The following is a 25182-nucleotide window of genomic DNA, read 5'->3' as shown; positions in this document are numbered from 1 at the left end:
GTTCCTCACGATTGCGAAATATCCAGCAAAACTAGCGGAATTATAGTCAGTTTGCCGGGTACACATGCGGAGTTGCTGCTGGCTAGCTTGAACCCTGCTCAGTCGCTTGCACGCTTCCTTTCTCGTGTCTCCCGCAGGATATTTTGATGCGAACGTAGCATGGTGCATGTCAAAGTGCCACTTTACATTCAACCGTTTCATCGTTGGTATTTTGTCATTGCAAATTAGTCATACCGCAGAACCTGTTCTCTCCACAAAGGCGAATCCTTCGGTCCATTCGTCCTGAAATGTACCACACTTGTCATCTCTTTTTTCTTTTTGCCACTTTATTCGTCAAAGGATTAGCTTTGAGCGAATGACCGAGCGGGCTGATTCAAAAGGGGGTGTTTAACTGTTTCCCCAACAACGGCCAACGTAGGCCAGTATCATCCAATTAAAATTGCTCCTGCCACCAACTGTAGTCCTGAACAGGACATGAGCAGTGAAAAATTGATGGATGGATTAAACAAGCGAGAATATTTTGTTTTATATGTGAGCCAGATGCAATCATCAAAAGAGCCACACCTGGCTTGCTAGACATAGGTTCCCGACCCCTGCTCTAAATTGTCCCTTGGTATGAGTATGAGCGCGGATGGTTGTTCGTCTCTGTGTGTCCTGCAATTGGGTAGCAATCAGTACAGGGAGTACCTCGCCGACTGCCCGAAGACAGCTGGGATAGGCTCCAGCACGCCCTGTTACCCTTGTGAGGATGAAGCGGATCAGAAAATGGATCGATGGAAGGAGACAAGTGAAAAAAAGGGAAGAGCAATCGTCAAAGTTGCTTGACTACATGTGGCCATATTTCATATGAATGCCAGAGTAGTACCAGAGTAGGGCAGAATCAGATACATGGGTGTTGATCCATTAAGGTTATTGATCAGAAAGTAGTGAGATGAAAGATGGCTGCACACACGCATTAAACGAGCATCAACAGCAGCATCTTTGTCCTGTTGCTGCTTCATGTTAGGGAGATCAATGAAAGCCAGAAGAGATTCCAGTGTTTGTGTGTGTGTGTGGATGTGTTTGTTTGTGTAGTTTTAACTGCTTTTACATAACAGTACAGCTCATAGAGAAATCTGATGTCTGATTCAACTCAAGTGATGAATTAGACTAAAATCCGCATCTTGATTATTTTGAGAGGCTGACATACAGCACTTTGTAATTTGTACATTTATAAAACACAAACCCTGAAAAATTAAATCTACTGGTAAAATAATTCTCGAACACATCCACTATGGTGGATGCGCACAAACATTGCTTCCAATGGCTTACCCGGATCTCAGCAGAAATTTGTGGCTCCAGTTGATTCTTTTATGAAATGGGTTAAAATGGCTACTTAGTTGTCTAGACTTATGTAATTTGTCTCTCCCCACTTGCCTTGCTGTGACCCCAGTGACAGTCTAAATGCGTAAAAAATAAACATCACCTAATAAAATTGTGATCACTAGTCACCAAAATTGATGTTGACATCTCAATTTATGCTCACATTAAACTGAAAATATTAGAAAGATTGCCCAAGTATTAAATATTTTATGGCGATGGTGTTTTCCTCTTCATAGAGGTGCTCACTGCAAAGCTTCGTGAGGAAAACATTTCTTTCGTCCATAAAAGACACAATAATAGGGTGATATTTTTTCGCGATTTTGGTGACGAGTGGTTACAGCTTTCTGATATATGAAATGATGTAAGCTTTTTTTACGTTTATGTTGAGTTTTAGACTGCTACCCCAAGTGCTAGTCTACCACAGCATCCTCGACTCTTGTTATTTACAATCATATATACAGTATATATATATACAGTACATACACACACACACAGACACACGCTTATCTGGGGTTGGGTCATGGGGGCAATAGCTTTAGCAGGGAAGCCCAGACTTCCCTCTCCCCATGTCACGGTTCTGTTTTCGGTCTGGCCAGCAGGTGGCATGAGCGGACTTCTGTGCACACCTGCTGCCAATCTATGATTAGTAGACTCTGTATTTAAGGACTCCTCTGCTGTGCACCTGTTGTCGGAGTATTGCCTTTGCCTTGCTGCTTCCTTGCTCATAGACTGCTTTGCTATAGACCTCGTCGTGTTTCACTTTTGAACTCTCGGTACCAATGGTTTTGTAAGTATGGTTTTTGTTTTGTGATTTGGCTTTCGCTTGCGTGTATTTGCTACATCGTTTTTTGTCTGTCTTCGCGGTTCTTATTTTCCTCCCTTGCCTTTTGTGCAAGCGCTTTTTGTTATTCGTTTTTGTGCCCTCTGGTCCTTGTTTTGACCAGCGCTTTATGTTACTTCTTTGTCGGTGTGATTTTAGTAGTGATGGGTCCATGAGGCCTCATGAGGCGTGTCGACACAATGACACACTGTGTTGATACTGTACTGATACTGTGTCGCTGACCACTGCCACCTGCTGGACCTTCAAAATCCTTGCAGCCAACCCACTTGACAGACTGAACAAACTGATTTGATGATGACGTGTATACAATGCACGACCTCACTCTAACCACAATAGCCACAAGTGCCATTGTTTATGCTGTTTATATTGTTTATATTGTCTATACTGTTCAGATTACATGCCTTTTTTATACAGTGTAGCTGCTATCCTTTCTTAGCTGTGTGTGTTTAATGCACAGCATGTTTGCATGCATGTATGCACTGAGGATTGAGAGGAAGAAATTTCATCTATGCTGCATGTCATACATAAAGCATATTTGACAATAAAGATGACATTGACCCTTGACAATATCATTCACATCCATGCATTCATATTGTATCATTCAATGTGTTTCAATAATGTGAAAATCATGTGAATGAGGATGCTTGTGGGCTTTGTCTTCACAAATTTTGATTTAGAAAAATAAGATGCTCCAGTGTTTTAAATTTCAGTCTGTTGCGTTTAATGCATGCTATTTCTCCTGTTGTGGAGAACACACACACACACACAATGGAATAAGACATGTCAAAAATCCGAGAAGCACTTGGAGAGACAAGGAGATTTTAATAAATACCTTATTCTCCAAAAGGAGATCAAAATGGCTCTACACGGCGGACAATTTGTATTTGTCCGGAAGCTGCTCCATAATATGCACGTACTGTAGCAACGTCACTCAAGTGAAGCGCGTCTCAGCAGTCGATAGTCTGCTGCTGTGAGCGTGTGAGCGCGAGCACGTACTCGCGGCGCTGACCCAACCCACGCCACATATTAAGCTTTGAACTACGACAACAGCTAAACTAGCCTAGCCAATGTAATGATGGTCAGCAGACAAGGTTTACGTTTTATGTGACTTTTAATAGCAACGTGGCAGAGTCATCAAACGTGCGGTGTGCTCACTCGCAGTCACTTTCTGGAACACCCCCTTATAGGCGGGACCTCTCAATCAACTGGAGTATGACGTACAGTACAAACGTCCATAAAGCACTTCTCATATAATAATAGCCTCTTATATGACAGCCGACATGACGCTCAAAGTCAGACGGACATATTTTTTCTGATAATCAGTGTGTTTTCCGTATTGCCCAAACATATATTTTTATTCGAGCGAGGGTGAGGTCTGGCTTGTTTTTTTTTTTTTTTTTAATCTTTATTGAACAAATCAGAATACAATTCTCAGCAAACAGAAAGGGTCTGGCTTGTTTCGGCAATCGGCATCGTGTCGCCAGACACACTTCCTTAGGATACACTGTGCGGGCTTTTACTGCGTCAACGCTCCCTGCACTGAGTCGACGCCCCCTGGACTAAGTGGCGCAGCTTGGACTGTGCCAAGCAGCCGATGCAGTCTAAACTGCACCGGTGCAGTTCCCGTGTCAATTAGCAGCCTGGACTGTGTCAACGCAGCCGATGTGTCAATTAGCAGCCTGGACTGTGTCAACGCAGCCGATGTGTCAATTAGCAGCCTGGACTGTGTCAACGCAGCCGATGCAGTCTAAACTGCGCCGGTGCAGTTCACGTGTCAATCACGTGACGTAATGAAGCAGCACAGGCACCGACACGTGGTTTGCTCTGTGAGCCCGGCGCATGCGTCAACGCATCGGTGTCGCTGGACCCATCACTAGATTTTAGTATATTAAAACCTTTTTGCTACGGAGACCTTGTCTGGTGTCTACACTTTTGGGATCCCAACTTTATTCGGTTTGCCCGAAACGTGACACCCCAGCCACTTCTTCGGGCCCTCCCCGGGGGATTCCGAGGCGTTCCCAGGCCAGCTGGGTGACATAGTCTCTCCAGTGTGTCCTGGGTCGTCCCCGGGGTCTCCTCCTGGTGGGACATGCCCGGAACACCTCACCAGGGAGGCGTTCAGGAGGCATCCTAATCAGATGCCTGAGCCACCTCATCTGGCTCCTCTCGATGTGGAGGAGAGGCGGCTCGACTCTGAGCCCCTCCTGGATGACCGAGCTCCTCACCTTATCTCGGTGAGAGCCCGGACACCCTGCAAAGAAAACTCATTTTGCCCGCTTGTATCCGGGATCTTGTTCTTTTGGTCACGACCCATAGCTCGTGACCATAGACGAGGGTTGGAACGTAGATCGACACACACACACATATATATATATATAAAACTACACTTGTGCCTGTTCTGAAACTTCTAAAAATTTGGGGGGGAAATGTTTCTCGTGTTTAAAAAAAAAAGAAAAAAAAGTAAAAAGCTCGTCATGGATGCCCAAATAAAACTGTGCTTCCATTCGTCCCACCTCTCTCATCTACCTCTTTTTGTCTTCTCACACTTTAAGGCTACAAGCCATCTAAAAATACGGTACAGTCTATGTGTGTGTGTGTTGGGGGTTAGGAATGACAAAAAAAAAAAAAAAAAAGAAGCAACATAAGGCCAGCAGACTGTGAATCTTACACGAAATGCCTAAGTATACATCGGAACACGAGAAGGAGTGCGCACACACATACAGCCACAACTGCGATCTGTGTGAATCTCACTGGTGGTGGCAACATCCGCCTACACTCGCAGAAAAGACATAAAACAAACAAACACAGAGAAGCTTGTCCTGTTTGGCACCAGAAACAGACATGTGAAGTGAGGACAGGTTTGAGGCAGCATGCTCTACAGCATATTGGTGAAATCAAGCTGGGACTACAGTAAACATTTGTGCCAATAAGCTTGAATAGACAATATTGTCATCTTTGTAAAATAATGGCCCAAGTCATATTGTCAATGGACGCTACAGCTTCGTGTTTGCTTTCAAAACTTAGCTTGTAGCAGACGTGTGCACATTTTTAGCATGACGTCTCTGATCCACTGGTGAAAGGACACTTTGATCCTCTCCTCTTTCATCTAGAACTGCTTCAGACAACAAAGTGTATGCAGAAAAGTGGTGAAGATTGCACGACTGTCTGTGTCCTATGTGTTGTGTTGTATTATTTTTGTTATTTTGACTTCAAAATGGCGCCGCGAGAGTGGCTGCCTTTCCAGCAGCTCCTATATTTTGTTGTTCTACTTCTTCCTTTCATAACTTTGCCGCTGTGAATTGGGAATTTCTCCATTGCGAGACTAATAAAATGTTTCTTAATTCTTAATTAATTAATATTCTGACCCCTTCACACCACCCCCCTAAAAAAAAATTTTTCCTTCATTAAACATCTCCTCATGATGGTGGCCACCAATGATGTGAGTAACGCATAATTTTGTGCTGTAGCTAAAAAAAAATAAATAAATAAAAACACACACACACACACACACACACACAAAAAAACCCCAGTCCAATTATGGCAGTTATTTTCATCCATCTATCCATTTTCCGATTCGCTTTATCCTCACTCGGGCCGCGGGGGGGGTGGTGGAGGCTATCCCAGCTGTCTTCGGGCAGTAGGCGGGAGTTACCCTAAACTGGTTGCCAGCCAATCGCAGGGCACACACAGACGAACAAACATCCACACTCACAATCACACCTAGGGACAACTTCGAGTGTTCCATTAACTTGCCATGCATGTTTTTGGAATGTAGGAGATAACCGTAGTACCCAGAGAAAACCCACGTAGGCATGGGGAGAACATGCTTTCAGCAACTCAAACTCCCAAGTCATAGTGGAAGATTTTCTTCCCCAAAAGCAATCCTCACGAGTTAATTGTTGTCATTTCTCCATTCCTATTGGTTTGAACGCACTCTCTACTAACTACCCGCTACTCCACCCAACTCTATGCTGCTCCACAACTCCGCCCATGCATACATCCCCCTCGACTTCAACTTGTTCTGCAGTATGATCCTGGCTGATCCCTTGCCCCTGCGGCCACCAGCTGGAAAGATTTTAAAGGATTTACAATGCAGACAAGCTTGATCCTTCGTCACAGGTTGCGTGAGATCGTTCTGCACTCTACGACGCAAAAATAAATACATATATTTTTTTTAAAAAGGAGATGACGTAAGAATATGTCATGAGGAGGTGGTAGCTTTTCTGAACGTATTTAAACATCATGAGGATTAAAAGAGTCAAACAAATATTTCAACGTTGCTTATTTTGGAATTAATGTAGGCTGAAGCATATTGAAGGGATACATTCATATCCCCTCTCCGTGAGCCGTCACCTTACCGTGGTGGAGGGGTTTGTGTGTCCCAATGATCCTAGGAGCTAAGTTGTCTGGGGCTTTATGCCCCTGGCAGGGTCACCCATGGCAAACAGGTCCTAGGTGAGGGACCAGACAAAGCACGGCTCACAAAGCCCCTTATGATAGATAAAATCGATGGCACTCAGTTTCCCTTGCCCGGACGCGGGTCACCGGGGCCCCCCTCTGGAGCCAGGCCTGGAGGTGGGGCTCGTTGGCGAGCGCCTGGTGGCCGGGCCTACACCCATGGGGCCCGGCCGGGCTCAGCCCGAAGAGGCAACGTGGGTCCCCCTTCTCATGGTCTCACCACCCGTGGGAGGGGTCAAAGGGGTCGGGTGCAATGCGAGCTGGGCGGCAGCCAAAGGCGGGGACCCTGGCGGTCCGATCCTCGGCTGCAGAAGCTAGCTCTTGGGACATGGAATGTCACCTCTCTGGCAGGGAAGGAGCCCGAGCTGGTGTGTGAGGTAGAGAAGTTCCAACTGGATATAGTCGGACTTGCCTCCACACACAGCCTGGGTTCTGGTACTAGTTCTCTCGAGAGGGGTTGGACTCTCTTCCACTCTGGAGTTGCTCATGGTGAGAGGCGCAGAGCAGGTGTGGGCATACTCATTGCCCCCCGGCTCAGTGCCTGTACATTGGGGTTCACACCGGTAGACGAGAGGGTTGCTTCCCTCCGCCTTCGGGTGGGGGGACGGGTCCTGACTGTTGTTTGTGCATATGCACCAAACGGCAGCTCAGCATACCCACCCTTTTTGGAGTCCTTGGAGGGTGTGCTGGAGAGTACTCCTGCTGGGGACTCCCTTGTTCTGCTGGGGGACTTCAATGCTCACGTGGGCAATGACAGTGAGACCTGGAGGGGCGTGATTGGGAGGAACGGCCCCCCCGATCAGAACTCGAGTGGTGTTTTGTTATTGGACTTCTGTGCTCGTCACGGACTGTCCATAACGAACACCTTGTTCAAACATAAGGGTGTCCATATGTGCACTTGGCACCAGGACACCCTGGGCCGTAGTTCGATGATCGACCTTGTGGTTGTATCATCGGATTTGCGGCCGCATGTTTTGGACACTCGGGTGAAGAGAGGGGCGGAGCTGTCAACTGATCACCACCTGGTGGTGAGTAGGCTCCGATGCTGGGGGAAGATGCCGGTCCGTCCTGGCAGACCCAAACGTATTGTGAGGGTTTGTTGGGAGCGTCTGGCGGAATCCCCTGTCAGAAGGAGTTTCAACTCCCACCTCCGACAGAGCTTTTCCCATGTTCCGGGGGAGACGGGGGACATTGAGTCCGAGTGGACCATGTTCCGTGCCTCTATTGTTGAGGCGGCCAATCTGAGTTGTGGCCGTAAGGTGGTTGGTGCCTGTCGTGGCGGCAACCCTCGTACTCGCTGGTGGACACCAGCAGTAAGGGATGCCGTCAAGCTGAAGAAGTAGTCCTATCGAGCCTTTATGGCCTGTGGGACCCCAGAGGCAGCTGACGGGTATCGACTGGCCAGGCGGAACGCAGCTTCGGTGGTCGCCGAGGCAAAAACCCGAGCGTGGGAAGAATTCGGTGAGGGCATGGAAGCCGACTTCCGGACGGTTTCGAGGAAATTCTGGTCCACCATCCGACGTCTCAGGAGGGGGAAGCAGTGCACCACTAACACTGTGTACAGTGGGGATGGGGCACTGCTGACTTCGACTCGGGACGTTGTGAACCGGTGGGCAGAGTACTTCGAAGACCTCCTCAACTCCACCAACACGTCTTCCTTGGAGGAAGCAGAGTCTGAGGACCCTGAGGTGGGCTCTCCTATCTCTGTGGTTGAAGTCACCGATGTGGTTAAAAAGCTCCTCGGTGGCAGGGCCCCAGGGGTGGATGAGATCCGCCCGGAGTTCCTCAAGGCTCTGGATGTTGTGGGGCTGTCCTGGTTGACACGCCTCTGCAACATCGCGTGGTCAACGGGGAGAGTGCCTCTGGATTGGCAGACCGGGGTGGTAGTCCCTCTTTTTAAAAAGGGGGACCGGAGGGTGTGTTCCAACTACAGAGGGATCACACTCCTCAGCCTCCCTGGTAAGGTCTATTCAGGGGTGCTGGAGAGGAGGGTCCGTCAGGAAGTCGAGCCTCAGATTGAGGAGGAGCAGTGTGGTTTTCGTCCCGGCCGTGGAACAGTGGACCAGCTCTACACCCTTAGCAGGGTCCTCGAGGGTATGTGGGAATTCGCCCAACCAGTCTACATGTGTTTTGTGGACTTGGAGAAGGCGTTTGACCGTGTCCCTCGGGGAGTTCTGTGGGGGGTGCTTCGTGGGTATGGGGTACCGAAACCCCTGATACGGGCTATTCGGTCACTATACCACCGATGTCAGAGTTTGGTTCGCATTGCCGGCAGTAAGTCGGAATCGTTTCCAGTGAGGGTAGGACTCCGCCAAGGCTGCCCTTTGTCGCCGATTCTGTTCATAATCTTTATGGACAGAATTTCTAGGCGCAGCCGAAGCGTTGAGGGCGTCCGTTTTGGTGGCCTCAGTATTGCATCCCTGCTTTTTGCAGATGATGTGGTGCTGTTGGCTCCTTCAAACGGGGCTCTCCAACTCTCACTGGAGCGTTTCGCAGCCGAGTGTGAAGCGGTTGGAATGAAAATCAGCACCTCCAAATCTGAAACCATGGTCCTCAGTTGGAAAAGGGTGGAGTGCCCCCTCCGGGTTGGGGGAGAGATCTTGCCCCAAGTGGAGGAGTTTAAGTATCTTGGGGTCTTGTTCACGAGTGAGGGCAGGAGGGAGCGAGAGATCGACAGGCGGATCGGTGCAGCGTCTGCTGTGATGCGGACGTTGTATCGGTCTGTCGTGGTGAAGAAGGAGCTGAGCCAAAGGGCGAAGCTCTCAATTTACCGGTCGATCTACGTTCCAACCCTCATCTATGGTCACGAGCTATGGGTCGTGACCGAAAGAACGAGATCCCGGATACAAGCGGCCGAAATGAGTTTTCTCCGCAGGGTGTCCGGGCTCTCCCTTAGAGATAAGGTGAGAAGCTCGGTCATCCGGGAGGGGCTCAGAGTCGAGCCGCTTCTCCTCCAAATCGAGAGGAGCCAGGTGAGGTGGCTTGGGCATCTGATTCGGATGCCTCCTGAACGCCTCCCTGGTGAGGTGTTCCGGGCATGTCCCACCGGGAGGAGACCCCGAGGAAGACCCAGGACACGCTGGAGTGACTATGTCACCCAGCTGGCCTGGGAACGCCTCGGGATCCCCCGGGGAGAGCTGGAAGAAGTAGCTAGGGAGAGGGAAGTCTGGGCTTCCCTGCTAAAGCTGTTGCCCCCGCGACCCGGCCCCGGATAAGCGGTAGAAGATGGATGGATGGATGGATGGACATTCATATCCATAGTTTTGAATCATGAAGAAATACAGTTTGTATAAATGTATTTAACCATTTCTTTTGCTTTTGTATACTATGCGCATTTCAGATAAAATCCACTGGATGCATAATTTTACTCTTTGACACGCTCTAATAGAAAAAATAGAGTGTTCTTCCTGGATGCACTTCTCTTACAAAGAACACTTTAAGGGGCTGAATGCCGCTCAATAAACACACCAGATGAAGCCATTCATGTCGGTGCATGTAAAGTACATGCTACTTCCAAAACAGTCTAAAAAAATCTATCTGGGTCCATTGAACCCTGATCTCAATGACGTGTACTGTTTATGAGCTATTTTCATGACACAAACCTTTTCTAAAGTGAAGGTGCACAAAGGTCACTAGTGTCCAACCCATCAGATTGACAATTCACATCACTGAGTCCCTTGCACATTGTGGTATTGTTACTCTATATTGTGACAACAGTATATTGTTTTACTGGTCCAGGTATCGTCAGCAGAAAGGATTAGACATTGCTGCACACAAAGAAACTTGTGACTAAAATGAGTTTCTGAAGAGATGTTGAGCTGCAGAGCTGTTAACAGAATGAATTCATTACTCGATTAAAAGTTACAATGATGGTTATACAGAAAAAGAAGGAAACTTCTGCTTTAATCTCATTGAGTGGTATTCGATTGACAAGGTTCAAGGGTCTGTTTTTTTGTTTTTTATATTGTGTAGTCTGATGTGCAGTACTGACATGAGAAATATTCACAGTTTTAAGTGTAGTTTGACGAGCGTTATAATGGAATGCTACCGTTGATCGGATGTAATTACTTTATTTATTTATAACTTTATTGACATTGTATTAAATATGAAGCCATCTGTTGTAGTTTTTGTGTAGTCACCGCATTTATTTTTGATGGCTTTGTCTCTGATGTTGTCTACATTACCAATCTGCAGCCCTCCTCTGCATCCCAAAACAAAATACATAACCCTGGTCCAGTTAGAGCAGACATGGAATGTGTGTATTAATATCACCAAGTAGCTGTTTTCAGCTGTTATTGCTGCTTTCATGTTATTTTGGGAATCTTACTCATTGCAGGAAGAAAGAGTTTAAGTGAGGTGAGTGAAAGCTCCACCCAGGAAAAATGAGAGAGGGAGAGAGGGGGGACATGGCTGTAAAGAAAAGAATATAGAAAGCAGTGAGCTGATGTGGTAGAAGGAGCACAGCAGACAGCTAGACTGGAAGGGAAAACTGATGAGGCCACCAGATGCTTCTTTTTGCTAGCAATTGTGTTTTTTAGGTTCATTCTACAGTCGACTGTATTCTTTAAAATTATTTTAGTTTATGGTAAAGTGTTCATACAAAATTCCCCTTAGCACATCCTGTAGAGATTCATTTAAAATAATATACATAAAACTATAACTGTGAGACAAACATGTGAGACAAATAAAGGTTTTCTTATCTTCTCTTATCTTATTTTTCAACATAACCATCTACAGCAGCGGCGCATATGCAATACCATAACATGCAATTGCTCAATAACATGAGCAATTGCCATAACTGCCCCTAAAATGAACAAAATGGAAAAATAAAATAGATACCAAAGTTTGTGAAAAGCAAATTACTGCCTACCTTCGTGGTGACCTGACGCGCAGGCATGGGAAGCACTTTGGCAGTGTGTTAAGCATTACCATCTTGTCAGTCTGGATCTGGAAGTCCCACAGGATCTTCGCTCTGTCATTCTCCACAACCTTCGGAGGTGTTTCCCATTTTGACCTTGGGGTTTCCAGTCCATACTCCGCACAGATGTTTCGGTAGTCTATGCCAGCCACCTGGTTATGGCGTTCCATGTAGGCTTTCCCTGCCAGGATCTTACACCCTGCAGTTATGTGTTGGATCGTCTCAGGTGCCTCTTTGCACAACCTACACCTTGGGTCTTGTCTGGTGTGGTATATCTGGGCCTCAATGGCTCTGGTGCTCAGGGCCTGCTCCTGAGCAGCCAGGATGAGTGCCTCTGTGCTGTCCTTCAGGCCAGCCCTCTCGAGCCACTGATAGAACTTCCTGAGATCAGCCACTTCAGTTATGGTCGGGTGGTACATCCCGTGTAGGGGCTTGTCCTCCCATGATGGTCCCTCTTCCAGCGCCTCATCCTCTGTTCCCCATTGTCTGAGGCATTCTCTGAGTACGTCATCCATTGGAGCCTTCTCCTTGATGTATTCATGGAGCTTGGATGTTTCATCCTGGACAGTGGCTCTCACACTCACTAGTACCCGGCCTCCTTCCTTTCGGCTTGCGTACAGTCTCAGGGTGCTGGATTTGGGATGGAACCCTCCATGCATGGTTAGGAGCTTTCGGGTCTTAACGTCCGTGGTCTCAATCTCTTCCTTTGGCCACCTTATTATTCCTGCAGGGTATCTGATCACTGGCAGGGCATAGCTGTTTATTCCCCGGGTCTTATTCTTGCCATTGAGCTGGCTTCTTAGGACTTGCCTCACTCCCTGGAGGTATTTGGCCGTAGCCGCTTTCCTTGTTGCCAGTTCGAGGTTGCCATTGGCTTGTGGTATACCGAGGTACTTGTAGCTGTCCTCAATGTCTGCTATTGTTCCTTCAGGGAGTGAGACCCCTTCAGTGCGGACTACCTTTCCTCTCTTAGTCACCATCCGACTACATTTCTCAAGCCCGAATGGCATCCCGATGTCGCTGCTGTAGATCCTGGTTGTGTGGATCAGGGAGTCTATATCCCTTTCGCTCTTAGCATACAGCTTTATGTCATCCATGTAGAGGAGGTGACTGATCGTGGCTCCATTTCTGAGGCGGTATCCATAGCCTGTCTTGGTGATTACTTGGCTTAGGGGGTTCAGTCCTATGCAGAACAGCAGTGGGGAGAGTGCATCACCTTGGTATATGCCACATTTGATGGACACTTGGGTAAGTGGCTTGCCATTGGCTTCAAGTATGGTTTTCCACATCCTCATCGAGTTCGCAACGAAAGCTCTTAGGGTCCTGTTCACCTTATACAACTCCAAGCATTCAGTGATCCATGTATGTGGCATAGAGTCATAGGCTTTCTTGTAATCAATCCAGGCTGTGCACAGGTTGGTATGTCGGGACCTGCAGTCTTGTGCGACTGTTCTGTCAACCAGGAGCTGATGTTTGGCTCCTCTGGTATCTCTACCAATGCCCTTCTGTGCTTCGCTCATGTATTGATCCATGTGTCCACTTATCTTAGCCGCAATGATGCCTGACATGAGCTTCCATGTTGTGGAGAGACAGGTTATTGGCCGATAGTTGGATGGGACTGCACCCTTTGAGGGATCCTTCGGTTAGCCATCCTGGGTGAGTCCCATCCCTCAGCAGCTGGCTCATTTGTGCTGCTCGGCGCTCATGGAGTGCTGTGAGTTTCTTTAGCCAGTAGGTGTGGACCCTGTCCGGGCCTGGTGCTGTCCAGTTCTTCATATCTGAGACTCTTTCCTGTATGTCTGCCACTGTTATGGTAACTGGGTTCTGTTCGGGGAGGTTGCTGTGCTCCTCTCTCAGGGTCACCAGCCATTGTGCACTGCTGTTATGTGCAACCTCCTTCTCCCATATGCCTTTCCAGTACTTTTCATTTTCCAGTCTTGGTGGGTCAGCTCTGTTGTTAGGACCCTGCCACTGAGCGTACAGTTTCGCAGGTTGTGTTGTGAACAGCCTGTTTATTCGTCTGGCCTCATTCTCTTTCGTGTACCGCTTTAGGCGGCTGGACAAGGCTTGGAGCCTTTGTTTGGCAGTTTCGAGTGCTTCAGGTATGGTCATCTGGATGTACCTCTCAGGTATCGGCCTTTTCATCACAGCTCTCTGGGCCTCCGTCAATTGACTCACATCATTCCGAGCCGCCTTGATCTTAGCCTCCAACCGTCTTTTCCATGGTGGGTAACGTATCTCATGGCTTCCATGCTTGCTCTTATAGGCAAGCATCTCTAGGATCACTGATGCTGAAGAGTATATAAGCTCATTGGTTTCCATGATCGTTACGGTAGGGATCTCCCTGAGTGCTGCATTCACACTTTCCATGAGACTTTCAGGTGGTACTTCACATAGCCGTTGTAATCGGTTTCTAGGTTGCCCATCTTTCATTCTCGCCACAATCTTAGCTTAAGAGAGGAAAGGTAGTCCGCACTGAAGGGGTCTCACTCCCTGAAGGAACAATAGCAGACATTGAGGACAGCTACAAGTACCTCGGTGTACCACAAGCCAATGGCAACCTCGAACTGGCAACAAGGAAAGCGGCTACGGCCAAATGCCTCCAGCGAGTGAGGCAAGTCCTAAGAAGCCGAGCTGAATGAGGAACGGACACTACCAGAGGGGTGAAACGAGGATTTTTAAAAATATATATATTCATTCATTTTCATTCATTCATCTTCCGAACCGCTTCATCCTCATGAGGGCCTAGTGAGGATATACTGTGTATATATATATGACCTGAAAGATCATGGCGAGAATGAAAGCTGGGCAACCTAGAAACCGATTACAACGGCTATGTGAAGTACCACCTGAGAGTCTCATGGAAAGTGTGAATGCATCACTGAGGGCGATCCCGACCGTAACGATCACGGCAACCAATGAGCTGATATACGCTTCAGCATCAGCGATCCTAGAGATGCTTGGCTATAAGAGCAACCATGGAAGCCATGAGATACGTTACCCACCATGGAAAAGACGATTGGAGGCTAAGATCAAGGCGGTTCGGAAAGATGTGAGTCAATTGACGGAGGCCCAAAGAGGTGTGATGAAAAGGCCGATACCCGAGAGGTACATCCAGATGACCATACCTGAAGCACTCGAAACTGCCAAACAAAGGCTCCAAGCCTTGTCCAGCCGCCTAAAGCGGTACACGAAAGAGAATGAGGCCAGACGAATAAACAGGCTGTTTGCAACACAACCTGCGAAAGTGTACGCTCAGTGGCAGGGTCCAAACAACAGAGCTGACCCACAAAGACTGGAAACTGAAAGGTACTGGAAAGGCATATGGGAGAAGGAGGTTGCATATAACATCAGTGCACAATGGCTGGCGACCCTGAGAGAGGAGCACAGCAACCTCCCTGGAAAGAACCCAGTTACCATAACAGTGGCAGACATACAGGAAAGACTCTCATATATGAAGAACTGGACAGCACCAGGCCCGGTGGTCCACACCTACTGGCTAAAGAAACTCACAGCACTCCATGAGTGCCTAGCAGCACAAATGAACCAGCTGCTGAAGGATGGGACTCACCCAGGATGGCTAACCGAAGGGCGAACAATCCTGATCATGAAGCATCCCTCAAAGGGCGCAGTCCCATCCAACTATCCAACTACCCTAAGAGCCTTCGTTGCGAACTCGATGAGGATGTGGAAAACCACACTTGAAGCCAATGGCAAGTCACTTTCCCAAGTGTCCATCAAATGTGGCATATACCAAGGTGATGGAAGAGATTCAGACCACGAACGTTAAGACCCGAAAGCTACAAGCCCCTACACGGGATGTACCACCGGACCATAACTGAAGTGGCTGATCTCAAGGAGTCCTATCAGTGGCTAGAGAGGGCTGGCCTGAAGGACAGCACAGAGGCACTCATCCTGGCTGCTCAGGAGCAGGCCCTGAGCACCAGAGCCATTGAGGCCCAGATATACCACACCAGACAAGACCTAAGGTGTAGGTTGTGCAAAGAGGCCCCTGAGACGATCCAACACATAGGCATGTAGGCAGGAAAAGCCTACACGGAACGCCATAAACAGGTGGCTGGCATAGTCTACCGAAACATCTGTGCGGAGTATGGACTGGAAACCCCTCCGAAGGTGGTGGAGAATGACGGAGAAAAGATCCTGTGGGACTTCCAGATCCAGACTGACAAGACGGTAATGGCGAACTCACCAGATATCGTGATCATAGATAAAGGGCAGAGGAAAGCCGTTGTCGTGGATGTAGCGGTCCCAAGTGATGGAAACATCAGAAAGAAGGAACACGAGAAACTCGAGAAATACCAAGGGCTCAGAGAGGAGCTGGAGAGAGCCTGGGAGGTGAAGGTGACAGTCGTGCCTGTGGTGGTCAGAGCACTTTGGGCAGTGACCCTCAAACTAGGTGAGTGGTTGCAACAGATCCCGGGAACAACATCGAACATCTCACTCCAGAAATGTGCAGTGCTGGGAACAGCAGGGTACTGCGTAGAACCCTCAAGCTTCCTGGCCTCTGGTAGAGGACCCGAGCTGAATGAGGGACGGACACCACCCGAGGGGTGAGACGAGGATTTTTAAAAAATATATATTTTGCGTTGAAGTGTTGTTCATATGCCATATGCCACTAGGGGTGTGTTGTGTTCAATAAAACATGTGGAGACTGACTATGTGCTCACTGCCGTTTATTGTCATTGGTCACCTTTTTATATCAACACTTTTCGACAACCGCCCACTTTACGGCCGTGACGTCACGCTGTCGTAACCTGACCCTGTGGCTGTGGTTACATGCCACATTCACCCCCGTTTTTTAAAATGCAAAAAACATTCAAACAATATTAATAGGACCCAACTTTAAGGCCAGAACGTGGCCAACCTATCTGTATAAACAGGGTAGTCAACCCGTTTACCCGCATAGCCATGTAGTTTATTCTGCCACGTAACAGACTACGCGCTACCCTAAACCTGAACCAAGGACATAGTCTCTGAGGTACAGGGGCTGCCAACGAGCCCAAACAGTGCGGAGCCTCGGTCCGAGGGTGTTACCCGGACGGAGCTACCCGTCGTGGCATGTGGCATAGTTCTGTCGTGCAGTCGTGTGTTCTGCAGGGCCATGCTGAATGGGAGACCTTCGGTCAGATGCGCTCTCAGGCTGTTCTTGAGGGTCTGGTTGAACCTCCCCCCGTTGGCCTGCCGGTGGTACAGGGCCCTCCTGATGTGTTTAATCCTCCTGTCCCCCATGAAGGCAGCAAAGTCAGCCGAGAGGAACTGGGGCCCGTTGTCCAGCGGGTAAACAGGGAGCAAAGAAAGCCAGTGATTTACTGTGTGGTTACTGACCCCATGGGGAGGACCTCCGGCCACTTGTAGTGGAGGTCATAGGCCACCAACAGGAACCGCTGGTGATGAGGAATGCCATGGAACTCCTCACAGATGTCCACCTGGATGTGGGACCACGGCGTCGCTGGCCATTGGAGGGGCTGCAAAGGTGGCGTCGAGGGTGGGCTCATTTTACCGCTGGTAAGGCAGGCGGTGCAGTCCTTCACCATTGTTTCAATGTCTCTATCGATGCCTGGCCACCAAACCAGGTTCCTGCAGCGCTGCTTCACTCTCATGATGCCCAGGTGATCGTCGTGTCCCATGTTCAGGATGCGTGGTCGTAGAGAGCTGGGGATCACTGTGCAGAGCCCCCGGGCGACGCAGTCACTGTTCCAACAGGAAAGGTCGTCTCTGACCCGGTGGAAGGGCGCCAGCTTCTCTGGCACCTTTGCGGGCCAGCCCTCCAGGATAAACGTGTGGAGCTGTGCAGGGTCCTGTACAGAGGCCGTCTGGAGCTCCTGCTCGGAGACAGTTGTTCGGAGAGGCTCGTGCAGCATGAGAATTAGCTCTGACTCTGAGCCGTCCCGGGCGGTGTCTGGCGCTGAGGTGGGCGTGGCCTTGGAGAGAAGATCAGCCACAACATTATCTCTGCCGGGTGTGAACACTGTCGTGAAGTTGTAGGCTTGTAGTCGCTCTGACCACCGGTACAGGCGCAGCGGTTTGTGTCCCGACCCTGTCATGGCCAGAAGGGCTGTGAGTGCTCGGTGGTCGGTCCGGAGCGTGAAGTGCGCCCGTAAAGGTACATGTGCCACCGCTCGCAGGCCCAGATGCAGGCCAGCGCTTCCCTCTCCCCCACCGAATACCTCTGCTCCGTGGGGGTCAGAGATCGTGAGGCAAACGCCATGGGACATTTGGTCACCCCGTGTAGCTGGGACAGGACTGCCCTATCGCCGTGTTGGACGCATCACAGGTCACCAGCGTAGGGTTCTGGAGGTCAAAGTGGGCGAGCACTGGAGGGGAGGTGAGCTGTGTCAGCTGGCGGACTGCCGCGGGGCACATGGGTGTCCAGGACCTTTACTACTTCCTCAATGCATTAGACGAGTACTGTTGTTTACTTTTTATTTATTTTACTGTTTATTATATATGTTAAATTGTTCCATGTACAGCACTTTGTATGCAGCGATGGCTGTTTGAAAGTGCTCTATAAATACAGTAGGGTAGTTAGCAAAAACTCTGACGAATAAGGTCAATGTCCCGCTATATCCTCGGCCTCGTTGCACTTTTTTTTGATGTTCATTGGGCCAAACTGGGGGCGGCCCGGTAGTCCAGTGGTTAGCACGTCGGCTTCACAGTGCGGAGGTACCGGGTTCGATTCCAGCTCCGGCCTCCCTGTGTGGAGTTTGCATGTTCTCCCCGGGCCTGCGTGGGTTTTCTCCGGGTGCTCCGGTTTCCTCCCACATTCCGAAAACATGCATGGCAGGCTGATTGGACGCTCTAAATTGTCCCTAGGTGTGAGTGTGGGCGTGGATGGTTCTTCGTCTCTGTGTGCCCTGCGATTGGCTGGCAACTGATTCAGGGTGTCCCCCGCCTACTGCCCGGAGACAGCTGGGATGGGCTCCAGCACCCCCCGCGACCCTAGTGTGGATCGAGCGGTTCGGAAAATGGATGGATGGATGGATGGGCCAAACTGCTTGGTCTCATTTTCATCAGCACAAATCAGCTCTTGACCTAAGTAGTCTATGGCCAATTTTTGGATCAAGTAACCTCTAAGACTCCTCCCCTTCTCCTCCTTTTGTCAGGTAACTAAGATGAATTGATGATTATAGCATTTCCTGTTCTTTTCTTACAGCTTTCCTCTGTCTCACTTGAGACAAGTGGTTTTCAGTAAGGTAGGAACAATCAGTCAGTACCTTTATATTATCTGCATGGTGCATTGAGCTACTAACCGGAACATCCCTTTGCAGTCTGCTGATCTGTCCCTCCTCCTCCTCTTCCCTTTTACCTTAACCCTTACGCTCAAACAGCCTAGGCTTCAAATGTCACCACTGACGTCATCAACACGCGCTTCGACTCCCCATTCATGAACCACTCATCTAGATTACTCAGCACACGCTTCAGGGATTCGACCCGTGGAGCACATCACTAGGTGGCACTATCTGTAGGAAACACTTCATCAAGTTGTGGAGAAATATCAACCTTGAGGAAAATCTGACACATTGTCACCAAGAAAGATGGGTTCTTTCCAAGTTTTACATTGACAGTACATTACATACACATCTTGCTTCATAAACACCAAACCAAGACCGCTTTCTTGGATATTTATTTGTCCACGTTATCCCTCTCCCAAGCTATTATTTAAACAGCTGATCGGTTGGTGAAAGAGTTTTTAGGAGTGTTCAGCTTGCCATCTGACTTAATTGTTCAACCAAGGTCCTAATTTGAGCACCGTTGTTTGAAGGGCTTTATTTGCTTCTATTGGCACTAACGAGCTTTACATCTGGATATCACGTTCAATGTTTTAAGTTCAAGTTTTCGACCTTGAAATCTCTCTGTGTTGGATCTTCCAATCCCACAGCCTGGTTCTCCCTGCCACCCTAGGTGAAAGATTGAAGATGCTCATATTATTTGTTCACGTTTATGGTGGAAGAATTGTTAGTGGCCTCTGTCCAGGCTAGGACTTACCACTGCCACCAGGATCTGCTATCAAATTCAAAAGCTTCTTTAATCTTCCCTTTGAAGGCCCCCATCAGCTCCAAATAATTTCTACCTCAATAAATGAGCCAAAATTTGAGTCTGCAACCTTGGTTCTTTTCTACATTGTTTCTTTTTATATGTAAAACATTTCTTTGTTCTAGAACAAAGGCAACTGTGACATGCACCGTTGTTATAGGGCAGCGACAAGAGTTTAGAATATTTGTGATCAAAACAAGAAAACTTCATGGAAGCCCCTGTAGAGATGAGCTGATCATAATTACCCATATATTCATTAACAAAAAGAACATAAGATAAAAGGAATTCTTTCCTTTAAAGTAAGGGTCACCAATGTGGTGCCTACAGGCACCATGTAGTCGCAAGGACCACATAGAAGCCTGTGGGCCTGTTCTAAAAATAGCTCACCAGTGATGGGACATTGTGATTTCCTTGGAATATCATAGAAGTGATCATTTGAAAGAATATTGGCAAAGATTTATAGAAATATAGTGTTGCATATTGTAATGTTCTGACTCCTGATTATTGTGGAGAAATCATTCACATGATCGGTGTCTTTACATAGATGACTGTCATAACTTGATAGTAACGCAATAAAGGTAATTTGAGCAAATTTTGTATTTCAAAAGTGTGTCTGAAAACTAGTAGCCGTTTGCAGTAATTAGTAGCCAAGAAGTAGCTCTCAGCAATCAAAAACAACAAGCAATCACGTACCGATATGGAACTGCTTCTCGGCCAGTTACAGACAATGTTTTGAAATGACCATTAACAGACACAAAACAAAAACAAGGCTCTGGATCCTTATATGTTAAACTAAACCAAACATTCATTACTTCATGTCTTACTGTGGCTGTGCCAGTGACTGTCTGACTGCCGATGTCTGATCCATTCTGGTCACTGTGGCTCTGTGTCGACTGGTAGATGTTGAGTGGATGGTCACTGACAGAGGCCTGAACCCCGGAGTAGTCTTGAGGTGCTGGCTGCTGGTGTGAATGTGGATGGGAGTGTGCATGTGGGTGAGCGTGTGAAGCAGTGAACTCTGTGTTAATGCCATTCTGGGGAGGAGGGGCAAACTGGGCTGATGTGTAAGTCTGAGCCATGGATGGATCTGGGGGTGTCGGTGTGTCCTGGTTACCCTGTGTAGAGAAAGAAATTTACCTTTTGAACATGAAAAATTCACATTGCATGCATAATGTAAGATGTGTGAGGGATGTTTGACTACATCTTTGATCAACTATAACGAACTACATTTAAAAAATTAAACTGTAAACTGTTCTGAATTACATATTCAATGACAGAAAAAAGACGACCAGAGGAGTATGGATATCAATGAACTTCCCTTATATGATGACATGTTCTTAAGATAGCAAAGAGGTTGAGACTGATTAGACATAGACAAAGTGTCTATTGGTTGAAGCAAAGTAGTACACTCAATTCACCTCAGTCCCTTCAGAAGGTTATAAATCTCACATAATGGACCAAGAGCCTACAAAAGCTTTTTGTCTTTTTCACCAGTTTTTCTCAGACACTTTGGTACATTTCACAGAACCAAATTTAAATTTGCAAAACAGTATTTGCATTTCTCAAAATAATTCAAACAAATAACAAAAGGTATTTTCCTTCTGAAAATCCTTAGTTCATCTATCAGAAGTAAAACTTTGTGTCCCAGAACATGGCAGTGTCATCAGAATAACAAGTCCTTTTGTCATTGTGGATTGATAAAATTCAAATTACCGTATTTTCACGACTATAAGGCGCCATTAAAAGTCTAAAATTTTCTCCAAAATGGACAGGACGCCTTATGATGCGGAGCGTCTTGTCTATGCGCCGAGTTCCAAAACCTGACTGACAGCCGACACGCTGTTTATATAGAGAAAAGGCGGAAGTGACTGTGGACATGCATGCGGCAAAGAAGTCGGCCAATCAGTGAAGGGTGGGCGTGTATATATATACACATATGGAGAGCGAGAGAGAGAAAAGGCAGATGTGAGTGAGGACAGGCATGCGGGGAAGAAGTCCGCCAATCAGTGAAGGGTGGGCGTGTAAGTGGACGCTAAAGGGACGCCCCAAGCAGGTACCAACAGGTTCGAGTTTTTGGCAAAGCCGGCATCATTTCTGTGGAGCCACATGGCAATGAGAGTGACTGACAACGAGAGGGAACACGGTGTTTTTGATGGATTACCGGTACTCGCACAATTGTTCAATTCTGATACAGAGGATGAGGACTTTGATGGATTTCTGGGTGATGATTGATCGAAAAACGTGAGTACATTGTACGATGGCTAAATAAAATACAACGGAACTCAGTTTTCCGTTGCCTTTTTAAAAACGTGTTTTTAGCTTGTATCTGTATGTCTTGGCATGCTACCGTATGCTACAAGCTAACGTGTTTTTAGCGTGCGCGCATGCATGCCGTATGTTTAAGCTGGGGTATGTTTTACCACTTTAAAATTGCGCCCAATAATACAGTGCGTTTTGTCTATGTGTAAAATACAGAAATAGCACCCATTAATGAGACTGCGCCCAACCATACGGTGCGTCGAATGGTCGTGAAAATACGGTACTTTGTCATGTTGTCAATGTAACAGTGTACAATGGAGGCATGTTATGGTGTAAACTGCCACTTAAATTTTGCTGACAAATTCAGCATTCAAAATCGAAATTTTGTGCATGTGGAAATTGGTTGCAAGAGACTGGGCAAAATTCAAATGTCACTTTTCCCTTGAGTCAGTCCGAAACCTTCTGTCACAATTTTTTTTTACAAATCTATAACACATCTGTGGGTATTATTTTTTAAAAATAGTGATCGATATTTCGTGCTGAAAACATCTTTGATGATTTATTGCTAATTGTTGAAGTTTCCGTGATGATTTTGGAGGATAGCATACGATAGCATTTTACTGGTTGTAATATTTTTACAAAAAAAACTGTACAAATGTAAACATGGGACAATCTCAAGGAAAATTGCACTTGTAATACCCTACGAATTACAGTGCAATCTGACTGCTTTGGGCCACAAAAGCTCATCCACATAACAAGAATCATCTTCACTTGCTGTGAGCATTTCAGAACACTAGTTGATCATTGGTTGATCAAATGCTTCACACATTTCCCTTTGTTGAAAAAAGAAGAGGGGAAAATAATATAAGAGAAATGTATATAAATATGCTTGACATCTGACAAAATTGCAGTGGGGAAATGGATCCAAGCTGGAATGGAACAGTGCTTGGGGTGTTATTTGGTAGAAGAGTCTCTGCTCGGAGGAAGGGTAAAGTTTCTAAGACAGTGTTAAGGCTGGCCATGGTGTACAGATTACAGATCAGGGACACTGAAGAAAGAGCTGAGGGTGGCAGAAATGAAGCTGCTCAGGTTTTCTTTAGGAGTCACCGCGATGGATTAGGAGGGACAGCCAAGGTGAGATGTTTTGGGAAAAAGTGAGTGCAAACCGACTTAGTTGGTTTGGGCACGTACTGAGGAGAAATAGTGAGTACCGGTATATTGGTCGAATGGCGATTATGGCGGAACTGCCAGGAAAGAGAGCAAGAGGAGGACCTCAGAGAGGTTTTATGCATGTTGTGAGAGGGAAGACATGAGGGCATTTGGTGTTAGAGATGATGCAGATGATAGACTTCAATGGAAAAAGAATGACACACTGTGGCAAGCCCTACCGGGACAGGCCAAAATGAAGAGAAGTAGTTGGTAATTTTGACTACATACACACACACACACACACAAAATAGGAACATGCGTGCAAAAACACACATGCTGTTTTACCCCTAGACATTGGCAGGATGTCTCACATGAAAAAAAAATCTGTTGAGATCTTAAAAATCGGCATGTGTGGTTGAGTGTCCCTTTGCATTTCTTTCTTCACTTCAGGCTAATGATAAAGCTACCTCATCATCATCATCATCATTCTACCCACACTCCTGCCAAGAAATATAAACCAGATCAGGGTTGACTGTTGTGGTTAATCCAACAGATCTTTCCCCCTTGATGGAAATGTGGCATTAGCCATCTTTTCCGCTGTGAGCTGCCACCCCTACCAAGACATCACAAAACCCTAATCTCAAATACAACGGTAGCAACATTTCCTTTGTCAAATGAATGCAGAGTAGCTGTTACTGTACAGTGCTTTACCGTTATGCCTTGACATCATCGAGTCTCAATGTGCTGTGGAAAGAAATCTCTGAGAAGATATGAAAAGTGTGGGGCAACACCTAAGCCCAATGCCCATGTTGGCTTCATTCCTCTGAGAATTTTCTGTACGAGATGAAACATTGCCAAAACTTCCAGCAATTAAAAAAATAAAATAAAATTATACTGTATATAAAAAAAAAAAATCCTCGTCTCACCCCTCGGGTGGTGTCCGTCCCTCATTCAGCTCGGGTCCTCTACCAGAGGCCAGGAAGCTTGAGGGTTCTGCGCAGTATCCTTGCTGTTCCCAGCACTGCAGATTTCTGGACTGAGATGTCCGATGTTCCCGGGATCTGTTGCAAACACTCATCTAGTTTGGGGGTCACTGCCCTGAGTGCTCCGACCACAACAGGCACGACTGTCACCTTGACCTTCCAGGCTCTCTCCAGCTCCTCTCTGAGCCCTTGGTATTTCTCGAGTTTCTCGTGTTCCTTCTTTCTGATATTTCCATCACTTGGGACCGCTACATCCACTACAATGGCTTTCCTCTGCCCTTTATCTCTGATCACAATATCTGGTTGGTTCGCCATTACCATCTTGTCAGTCTGGATCTGGAAGTCCCACAGGATCTTCGCTCTGTCATTCTCCACCACCTTTGGGGGTGTTTCCCATTTTGACCTTGGGGTTTCCAGTCCATGCTCCGCACAGATGTTTCGGTAGACTATGCCAGCCACCTGGTTATGGCGTTCCATGTAGGCTTTCCCTGCCAGCATCTTACACCCTGCAGTTGTGTTGGATCGTCTCAGGTGCCTCTTTGCACAACCTACACCTTGGGTCTTGTCTGGTGTGGTATATCTGGGCCTCAATGGCTCTGGTGCTCAGGGCCTGCTCCTGAGCAGCCAGGATGAGTGCTTCTGTGCTCTCCTTCAGGCCAGCCCTCTCTAACCACTGATAGGACTTCTTGAGATCAGCCACTTCAGTTATGGTCCGGTGGTACATCCCGTGTAGGGGCTTGTAGCTTTCGGGTCTTAACGTCCGTGGTCTGAATCTCTTCCTTTGGCCACCTTATTATTCCTGCAGGGTATCTGATCACTGGCAGGGCATAGCTGTTTATTGCCCGGGTCTTATTCTTGCCATTGAGCTGGCTTCTTAGGACTTGCCTCACTCGCTGGAGGTATTTGGCCGTAGCCGCTTTCCTTGTTGCGAGTTCGAGGTTGCCATTGGCTACCAAGGTACTTGTAGCTGTCCTCAATGTCTGCTATTGTTCCTTCAGGGAGTGAGACCCCTTCAGTGCGGACTACCTTTCCTCTCTTAGTCACCATCCGACTACATTTCTCAAGCCCGAATGGCATCCCGATGTCGCTGCTGTAGATCCTGGTTGTGTGGATCAGGGAGTCTATATCCCTTTCGCTCTTAGCATACAGCTTTATGT

The 25182-nt window shown here is 47.5% G+C and overlaps 1 protein-coding gene across 4 annotated transcripts in view; it reads right to left on the bottom strand.

Annotated features, from left to right (window-relative positions):
- The window catches only part of rbfox1 (RNA binding fox-1 homolog 1), a 191394-nt gene that overhangs the window by 68412 nt on the left and 97800 nt on the right, over window positions 1-25182 (bottom strand). For all 4 annotated transcript variants that reach the window (XM_086132301.1, XM_086132304.1, XM_086132302.1 and 1 more), the window contains exon 2: window positions 20459-20749. In XM_086132301.1, coding sequence (XP_085988427.1) covers window positions 20459-20749 — 291 coding nt within the window. The remainder of the gene's footprint in view (window positions 1-20458; window positions 20750-25182) is intronic.

Source organism: Hippocampus guttulatus, chromosome 16 (assembly GCF_054856545.1).
Source record: "Hippocampus guttulatus isolate MCC_2025c chromosome 16, RoL_Hgut_1.0, whole genome shotgun sequence".
NCBI lineage: Eukaryota > Metazoa > Chordata > Actinopteri > Syngnathiformes > Syngnathidae > Hippocampus > Hippocampus guttulatus.
The sequence above is the reverse complement of the archived record's forward strand: the minus strand, read 5'-3'. Positions and strand labels throughout refer to the sequence as shown.